Genomic DNA, 10,094 nt, shown 5'->3' with positions numbered 1-10,094 from the left:
TTCAATAATAAGATTATCATGAAATATACGTTTTTGCTAGAACATTTGTTTGTCATCTCTGCTGCGAGAACCACACTGTTATAATGTTCTTATTCGAAGAAAAAAATAAATAAAAAAATAATGTTCTTATTCAACATTTTCAAACTTAAAAGGAATCTTTTGTTGAAATGCCCTAAATTAAATTAGGTTTAGTTTTTCTCCAGCCATAGAGAAGGAATAATGTATTTACATATATCTTCGGACAACTGCCATATCTGGCTGGGAAATCAAAACCTGATTAGAAAAACTCATGTGTTCGTATATTTTAGTTTATCTTGCGGTTAAGTATTACTATATAGTAATATTCTTAGTTAAGAAGAGATAATTAACTAAAAAAATTCGCTGCTTGGCAGAACAAAGACAAGCTGTTCGGAAACATTCTGGTAAGCCAATAGCAAAAGAGAGATTAGCGTTCAATATACTTTTTAATTGAAATTGACACTTGACGAGCTCCTGCAAAGTTGGACGATTAACTTATAATTATTGCATATACCAATAAGTTTTTATTGTTTATAATGGCAAGATTCCATTACAGACTATGTTCAACATTTAATTATAATGATTGTTTTTTCCTATATCCTAAAAACAAGATTAAATCCAAGCTCAACAAAAAAAAAAAAACCCAAAAAACTGAACTCAAACCAAAATAGTACAAAAACTATATACTCTCTCCGTTTCATAATATAAGTCGTTTTCAAGAAAAAATTTTGTTTCACAATATAAGTCGTTTTCAAGTTTCTATGCAAATTATATACTGTTATTTAAATATTTTATAATTATTTATATTATGCAGTTTTTTTATGATTGGATAAACTTTTTAAAAATAGATTTTCTTAATATGCGTGTTTTTAGCTAAAACGACTTATATTATAAAACGGAGGGAGTATTAGATTAAGTTTCACTTAGACCACTGTCATTCCTAAACCGGAAGATCAAAAGCTCCAAACCAAAATCAGGATTAAACACCTCTATAAATAATTTCCTCAAAACAAACACTTTCGTATACAGCCTAAACTAATCACTGTTTTGTTGATAAATATGTTTGATCACTTTTTTTAAGACTATAACTTTAATACATTCACTATATTCCCATGTTTGGAGTCGTATCCAATCATATCTAAGATCACAGTCACATATTTTTATTTTTAGTGGGGAAACCATGTTTCTAAACTGAGTGTGATTATATCATTGACTGTATGTGTAATAATAACTTAATGAGATTCCTAATGGAAAGAACCCTTAAATCATGTGAGGGCTCTTTAATCTTTAGTTTGTCGTTAGCTTAATTTGTCTCAATTATGCCGTCTTAATGGCATTTAAAGCACCCACATAATCATTTATTTAACCCTCCTCCAAGTTTGACATTAGTCTTCAACTCCTCTCTTTCTATCACGATACACAGTTTTTTTTTTTTTTGTTTTTTAATGAAAATAACCATATTCCTACTTTTTGACAAAATAAGGTAGATGATTTATTTACACGGCTTATAGATTAGTTTACGTATAAATCATTTAACATTCATTCACTTGATATTCGATAAACCGTTAGCAAATTCATTTCAACATTTATTTACATTGGGTTCGTGAGAAAAGCAGAAGCACGACAAGGTTTGACGCAAATTAGGTGTCTTCCACGAATTTAGATTTTGTTAATTAGCTTAATTTACATTTAGACATCAACACCTAATTTGTAAATTAAGCTAATTAGCTTAATTTACCAACTTTAACTTATGAGTTCGAAAGGCAAATGAGTTTTTTTTTTGTTTTTAATACCAAATTATTTCCGAACTGTTGACTTCAAAACATACCATAAAATATAATTCCTTTTAACTTTTATTTCTATAATTAATATAATATAGGTTTGTGGTATTTTAAAAACATTTTGATTTTTATTGGTGGTTTTGAAAACCAAGTAATAAAAAGTGGTTAAAATGTAAAATGAAAATAATTTTATGCCCTCTTCAAGAATTGAATAATGGTACTGGTAGCAAAACATACAATACTACCAAAGCATCTATATAGAGTATGAAGTCAAAATGTTTAACAATATCGATGCCTCGATTACTTACATTATAAAGTAATGAAACCCCAAATAATTAAATCAGCCAATCAACTAATTATCCGTAGAATTCGGGATTGAAAGTAAGCTGTCCTTTTCTCTTTTTAAGAGCTCGTGAACTCATACTTTGGTTTTGATAAGTTTCATGCCTTTCGTCTTTAAGATAAAATAAGTCGGGTGACCTCATTTCCCAATAATTTTATTGATTTTGGTAATGGATCAATAATCATCAACTAACCAACTAATTATTGGACAATACGAAGCAAATACTCTATAAACACTTCATTGAAAATACTTTTTGTAGGTAGAAAATGAATAATCAAGCACAAATTAAAGATACATAAGTTCGTCATTATCTTAAATTGAACGTACATATGGTTTCATATTGTATGATACACGTTCACATTCTTTCATGTTTTCCGTTTTAAATAAATCAAATGAAGGTTAACGATGAGTAAATGTATAAATAGTTATATTGTACTATTAGTTTACAATTTATTTTAAAGTGACAGTTCACATCAAAACTCTTATCCAGTCACCCCCAACATCGGCCTAAACCTATATCGCCTAGATCGATAGGTTTTCATAACAAAATTGGAATGACCAAATGGTCCATACGCAGAATTTACACATGAGAATCAGACATGAAACTATAACAAATTGACACCCCTAGCCCCCTAGATCTAACACCACAATGCCACTACGTAGAAAGAACCTTGCTTATTCTTATTGGTTGGAATAGATCGGAAATCTTTTGTGAGGAGAAGGGCACGTGGAGAGAGGGGGTGAAGATCATAGGAGAGCCGACAAAAAGCATCTCTTTAACACATCGGAGTTTGTGTTTATCTCTCCCAACAGTTCATGCGATGCCTCTCCCTCTCTTATCTTCTTCTTCATTTCTATTTCCTCTCTCTCGTCGTTTTGGAATTGTCAGCGACATCTTCGCGCCTTCTTGTTTTCACTCCCTCCAATGCCTAGTCTCCCTCTATATACACACATATGTGTGTATGAAACTATGAACATATATTTTTATAAAGAAACACCTTTAGATCATATGTAAACGATTCATGCGATAAATATTAATTGACAAATGGATCGTTTGACTATCAACTAAGTAAAGGCTACATTTATATATATATATAGACCAGTTTCTATTCAACGCAAAACGCTAGATCTTAATTACAAACGTGATGTGATTATTTAATTTAAAGATTTAAAGGAATAAACTAAAATTCATCCTCACAAGGACATTCATTATCAAATTAACAATACAAACAATCATATGTAAACGATTTAATTCGTTCCAACATATATAACCCTAAAGTGATCGATGCTTCTTGTACTTATCATTGAATATGAGTTGTAGGTTTGTTTATTGGTATATGTATACTAATCAGATAATTGTAATAATCCTATAGCTAATATTGCAGTCATCTATTATTATTTTTATCAACCATGCAATAATTTATTATTTATAGAAAAATGTGTGTTTAGGTCAAATGTTGTTACCAACTTTGCTTCCTTTTTTTCTGATAATTCGAAAGTTTGAATCCATGTAACCTTTTCCATACAACCTGTAATGAGTCATGTTAATATATACCCAATGAGACTCGAATTCAGATGTGTTAGTGTATTTTTACTCTAAGATAGCTACTGATTTTTCTTGCTGATCTAATGACTCAATACATGTTTGATTTATTTTGTCCAATCAAGTTTTGATGGTTGGATAGTGATTTACTAACGGGTGACGAAAGATTAAGGTATCGAGGGGGACCAGAATACCGCCCATACATAGGAGGAAGTCACAATCCAAATTCATAAGCACAATAACAATATCACATAACTTGGTTTTTTTTTTTTTTTTTTTTTTTTTAAACTTGGTTTATTATCTTGTCCCTTTCTTTACTTAACCCTAGTTTACCAATCACAAACCAAAGTTAGACCCACACATACATCTCAATATTAATTAGTTTAAATAAAACCCCACCAAAACCTCCTTTTTCACTTCCTCCAACTCAAAGAAAGAGATCAGAAGCTACAGATATACAACAAAACAAGGTATAGAGAGAGAAACCCTACAAAATCAAAAGGAAGAAGAGACGAAGATGAAGAAGATCCAGCTTGGATTTCGTTGTTCATCATTACTACTCTCTTTCTTCTTCTAGCTAGCTAGTTTTGACAACAAAATAAGAAGCAAAAAAAGGTCAAAGTAAAAAAGATCTGTTCTTAGATCACTCTCTTCTCTTTTTGATCCAATTCCACAATTGAATCATAGATCATGGATCATGGAACACAAAACTCTCTACCTGCTCCTTTCCACGCAAGAGACTTTCAATTACATCTCCAACAACAACAACAAGAGTTCTTCCTCCACCACCACCAGCAACAAAGAAACCAAACCGATGATGATCAACAAGGAGGATCAGGAGGAAACCGACAAATCAAGATGGATCGTGAAGAGACAAGCGACAACATCGCTAACAACAGCGGTAGTGAAGGTAAGGACATAGATTTACACGGAGGTTCGGGAGAAGGAGGCGGCGGCTCTGGAGGAGATCATCAGATGACAAGAAGACCAAGAGGAAGACCAGCTGGATCCAAGAACAAACCAAAACCACCGATTATCGTCACGCGGGACAGCGCAAACGCGCTTAGAACCCACGTGATGGAGATTGGAGACGGATGTGATCTAGTCGAGAGCGTGGCCACTTTCGCAAGAAGACGCCAACGCGGCGTTTGCGTTATGAGCGGTACTGGAAACGTTACTAACGTCACTATACGTCAGCCTGGATCTCATCCTTCTCCTGGCTCGGTCGTTAGTCTTCACGGAAGGTTCGAGATTCTCTCTCTCTCTGGCTCTTTTCTCCCTCCGCCGGCTCCTCCTACAGCCACCGGATTGAGTGTTTACCTCGCCGGAGGACAAGGACAAGTAGTCGGTGGAAGCGTGGTTGGTCCATTGTTGTGTGCTGGTCCTGTTGTTGTTATGGCTGCGTCTTTTAGCAATGCGGCGTACGAGAGGTTGCCGTTAGAAGAAGATGAGATGCAGACGCCGGTTCACGGCGGAGGAGGAGGAGGAGGAGGATCAATGGAGTCGCCGCCGATGATGGGACAACAACTGCAACATCAGCAACAAGCTATGTCGGGTCATCAAGGGTTACCACCTAATCTTCTTGGTTCGGTTCAGTTGCAGCAGCAGCATGATCAGTCTTATTGGTCAACGGGACGACCACCGTATTGATCAAATATATTCATATATACACACTCATCATCGTATAGCTAGCTAGCTAACGAAGAATCATGAGTTTAGTGGATATATCTATGATTAAAAGAGGTTAGCTTATGAACATTAATAAGAGATTGGATTTAGACGAAGATGATCAAGAATCAAGATTTTATCGAGCTTCATTATGTTTTGGTCAACGTTCATAAGATGAATCAGGTTCTTTTTTCTTAAATTTTTATTTTGGTTCGTTTTAGCTCGTAGATCTTTTTATGTTGATTTGAGTAACATTTTTCTTTTTGTCTTGGTTTTTCTTTGATGAATTCTCATTGCTAGTTTGCATTTGATTTTTGTGTGAGGTTGGCGCTCTAAGTATGGTTTTTCTTATCAACATTTCAAGGTGTTTTTTCCCGACAATTGTTATATGTCGTAGCACACTAAATATGAAACCACTTGGATATACAACAACTAATTTATGTGACATGCTTAAGTCATTTTTCCCACTCTGAGGTTTCGATAAGACTTTCACATATATTACTAGTCATAAAGTTAAGTAGATTTAGAATTTTCTACTCATAAAAAGACATTAATATTTTTTTTTTTGAAATTTATTTTACACCATAGTTATATATATTCAGCACATTATGTTAGATAACTTGTGATAATTAATTACTGTTATCAATGTCAACAACGTTCATCATATGTATGTACTTGTATTGAGGTGACTAAAAAGTTACTTTCCAAAATTAGAAAGGATTTTGTGTTGGTAGTTATTATGGACATGAAATCATTATTTTCTTCAAAGACCCAAAGATCAATTAGTCAATATGTCAATGTGGATAATGATGACTCTAATAATTGGTTATCACTTATTACATGATAATGGATACACATGTCGTTTGCTTGGAGTGTATACATATCACATATGGCTGATGGCGATTTGAAATCTCAGATATGTAAATAAAGACGATATTACATAAACAGTATATATCAGAAATCATATGTAACGCTCTTTAATTAATTTATTTTTTTAACTGTGTGAGTATGCATAAAAAGAAAAGCTGCAATATCGGCGGCTCAAGCGGGAGAGGCTAACAATTTACGAGATAAATAAAGAAAGAGATATGGGGGCTTTATGTGCATGTTCTCTCTACATACGCAAGTTTTGTGTGTGTATGTCTTCATACATGTTCTAATACGTATGGATATGTGGATAAGGAGACAATATACTTGTTCAACTGTTGCCTTACACGTGAGCTTGCTTGTGAGTACCATGTTCTTTTCGTGACTACGCGCGACTTATACGATCTCATATAGAGGAGATGTAAAAATGACCAAAACTAATATATAAAATACAAGATCACTTATTCATTGTCAAAATGATTTGAATTGGAAACTATTAACATTTTATATGTTATCAAAGTTCAATAAGGCCAAACATATATAGTTAATACACAAAATTAAAGGTGAGATTCATTCTAATATAAATGAAAATCAAAAGAATGATTAAACGAATTGATTTGCTAGGATCTCAAAAAGTTTAAAAAGAGACAAACATCATTACATGGTTAATTGTTTTGAGTTAAATTCATAGTTTTTCAATTAGCTCGTTAGCAAATAAAGAATAAAACTGAAATCAGGCTAAATTAGCTCGTTAGCAAATAAAGAATAAAGAATTTACATTCAGTGTATATATTTTGCTGTCAACATCTTTATTAAATGTATAAAGTTGATTACGTATTTTGTAAGTATCGATATCCTCAATCTTACATGTGGGCTTACAGACCAAATTCCAGACCCATAAGTTTATTTCAAGTACCATCTTTTCAGGCCGGTATGGGCCCAATATCGTATCATATTGATCAAATAAGATGAAACTAATATATTTGCCAAGTTCTAATTTATATCCAAGTAACATCGGTGTGTTATATAAAAACATGAAATTTGTTTTATCCTTGATCTGGTATGAATTAGTTAGCTCACTTAGGAGACATGGATTTTTTCAAAGATAAAAGGCTGAAAGTAAACTAAGTGTTCGTTCATGTATATCTTTTATTGCTCTGAGCTAGTGTCTGTAATAATTCTTGACAAAAGAATTTTCGTTTTTTCTTTTTCTTTTTCCAATTAAACCCTCTAACAACCTTACACATACGGCTTTTCAAAAGTTTTATAAGATATATTATGCAAAATTATCATTGGTTGTTCCAAATGATCGAAATAATAATTTTTTTTATTTCTTTCATTATGAACTCCCAATGATAATTTTGCATATATATAAAGTGTTATTGTGTTTTAAGATGGGAAAGAGTAAGACACTTCGGGGGAAACGAACTGAATATTGCGTCGACGGCTGACTTGCCATGGTTAAAGGCCAGCCATTCTTTCGTGAAAAGTCCATCGGTAAGAGTATTTAGTGTATATTGCTTGTGATGTCTATATTGAAGTTGTATCAAGTGAGTTTCATTGCCAATATTGTTTTGAAATGTGTTGGTGTTGCATTTGAGACGTAATGAGCTTTTTTCTTTGTTCTGTCTATCATTGATCAGGCTATCCGAGTATTTAACTCTTCCTGCTGGATCGGATAATATAGCAACCGTGGACTCCAAGAAAATTCCTTCGACGCAAAAGAGTTTCATTCACCATCATGAACTCGGATTTTGTCAGACCACAAAGGTCTGTCCAATGATGCAGAAGCAAAAAATTCAAACGTTAGCGACGACCATTGAGCCAATGAAAAAAAAAAACTAGAACAAACTTCATCGATTCACTTTATTATGGAACCAAATTCATCCTCTTTCCCTTTGGAAACAATCCATTAAAACCATCCAGGCAACCCCCAAATCGATTCAAATACAATTGAGTAACAACCACCAAATACTTTTTAAAAACTTCAATATTTCAGAACCTTTGAAGTTTATCAGCCTTAACCACAGGATTGGCTTTCGCAATCTCTCCGCGCCCCGTTTCTTTGAAATCAAAGCTGCAATCATGAATTTCCGGGTACCGATGATCGCCGCAGAAAGTGCTCCCGCATTTGCACTTAAACCCCATGATCCCAACCTTCTTGTTACAACACAAACACCGGTTAGTAGGTCGTGCAGGTCTCGATGGCTCTCTCTCCTCAGGAACCGTCGCGGAAGATGGCTCAGCCGACACAACAACAACGGCCTTTTCGGGTTCGGGTTTCACAACAGCCGGTTCAGCTATGAAGAGACTACGAGAAGGAAGAGGAAGAGGAGATGGCTTGAAAGATTTTTCAACAGCAGCTTTTACAACTGCTGTTTGAGCTTCCTCTGCACAAATGCTTCTGTAACATTTCGAACATAGATCCATGTTCGACGGTGATCCAAAGAAACCACATCCTTTAGCACATAGCTTTGGCTCTGAAGCTTGCGACTGCGTGAAGCTTGTGCTATCGTTTTGTTCCGATCCCATTATCACTTTTGTTCTGTATCAACAAAAAAAAAAAAAAATCAAATTCAAATCTTCCCACTGCGATTAATCGTAATTAACCATTGTAGACACCACAAGAAGACCGGAGAGGAGATTAGTCTAAATATCAGACCAAGATTCCTGAAATGTCAGAATTTTTTTTAAGGTTGTCGGGTTTTGTAGATAGATCCATAACAAGTACGACTTAAATTTGTTTATAACCCAAAAAACAACAACGACAATAAATCAATTCGAAAAAGATCGAGTTTGTTCCAGCTTTGTTTAGAACAAATCTCGTTATTAATTAACCAAAAACGTTAAAAATAGTGCTATTAGAAGCAGATCTGAATTTTCTAAGATCACACACGGTTTTATCAGATCGGGCAATACAAACCAAAATCAAATAAATCAATCAATCAAATAAACAAGACAAAGGAGATGGTGGTTTTACCTGTTGAGAACGAAGATCTCCTTCTTCTGGTAATTTTAAAAGAATTAATATACAAATTTTTCTGATCTTCGGAAGAAGATTAAAAAAGTAATCTTCGTAAGATGTGTTCTTCTTAATCGATAAGAATTGGAGAACGAAATCTTTCGATATCGAGAAAAGAGAAAAAGAAAAAAAAAAGACAAACACGTAACTATGGAGGAACATACATGTGTATTTATATGGTAAGAGTCACGCTACGGTTTCCTTTTGCTTTTTAGTTCTGTTCTTCTACATCGGCTTATCGTACACCGTAGTAATTATTAACCGTTCGATTCTTCAGCTAACCTAATCTGACGCTGATTATTTATCATTGAGCGGCTAAATGGAATAATAATGGTGTTCTGTTTTGTAGTATTTGTAAATTTATGAGGTCAAAAATGTAATTTTTAGGCTTACGTGTACATTTCCTTTTCTTTCTGAATTCTGACTCTTCCTTTTTTTATTTTGACAAAAAATTATGATCTAGGATAAAGAGGATTTTTTCCATAATACCGACTAATTGGTAATTAACAAATGCAAATGTAGAATGGCCTTTGGGGTTGTTTAACTAATGATTAAGATGGTATTATTGGTGGACTTTTGGGGAAGATAAAGGATAAGATATGTCTTCCTCCTCACGCTTTGGCTTGGTCTAAACACGATTAACGAGTTGTCAAGATTTAAGTGGGAATCTTATTTAAATAACTCGGAATTTTTATAATTTTACAACATTTTTTTTTATGAGATCCTACCAGAAATAGCTCAACCATCCCGTTTTTTTTTGCTTATAGTTTTAACTTTCAAGAGATTCGATATTTTAAAAAATAATTATCTTGTACTGTCTGTCCCACGTAAAGATTCAATACTATGTGTGAC

At 33.7% G+C, this 10,094-nt stretch overlaps 2 protein-coding genes across 2 annotated transcripts; one reads left to right on the top strand and one right to left on the bottom strand.

The window, feature by feature from the left end:
- The first annotated feature begins 3,820 nt into the window (after positions 1-3,820).
- Positions 3,821-5,734, top strand: LOC9303821 (AT-hook motif nuclear-localized protein 24). Its single transcript, XM_021017963.1, has one exon. The coding sequence runs from the start codon at positions 4,376-4,378 to the stop codon at positions 5,333-5,335; it is 960 nt and encodes a 319-aa protein (XP_020873622.1). The 5' UTR covers positions 3,821-4,375; the 3' UTR covers positions 5,336-5,734.
- A 2,322-nt stretch (positions 5,735-8,056) lies between these two features.
- LOC9303820 (zinc finger A20 and AN1 domain-containing stress-associated protein 9) lies at positions 8,057-9,390 on the bottom strand. The gene is made up of 2 exons (XM_002867702.2): positions 9,201-9,390; positions 8,057-8,765 (listed from the first exon to the last, which is right to left on the bottom strand). Exon 2 carries the CDS (start codon positions 8,750-8,752, stop codon positions 8,216-8,218), a length of 537 nt encoding a protein of 178 aa, XP_002867748.1. The 5' UTR covers positions 8,753-8,765; positions 9,201-9,390; the 3' UTR covers positions 8,057-8,215.
- Positions 9,391-10,094: the final 704 nt, after the last annotated feature.

This window comes from Arabidopsis lyrata, assembly GCF_000004255.2.
Source record: "Arabidopsis lyrata subsp. lyrata unplaced genomic scaffold ARALYscaffold_7, whole genome shotgun sequence".
Taxonomy (NCBI): Eukaryota; Viridiplantae; Streptophyta; class Magnoliopsida; order Brassicales; family Brassicaceae; genus Arabidopsis; species Arabidopsis lyrata.
This window is presented reverse-complemented; position numbering and strand designations above follow the sequence as displayed.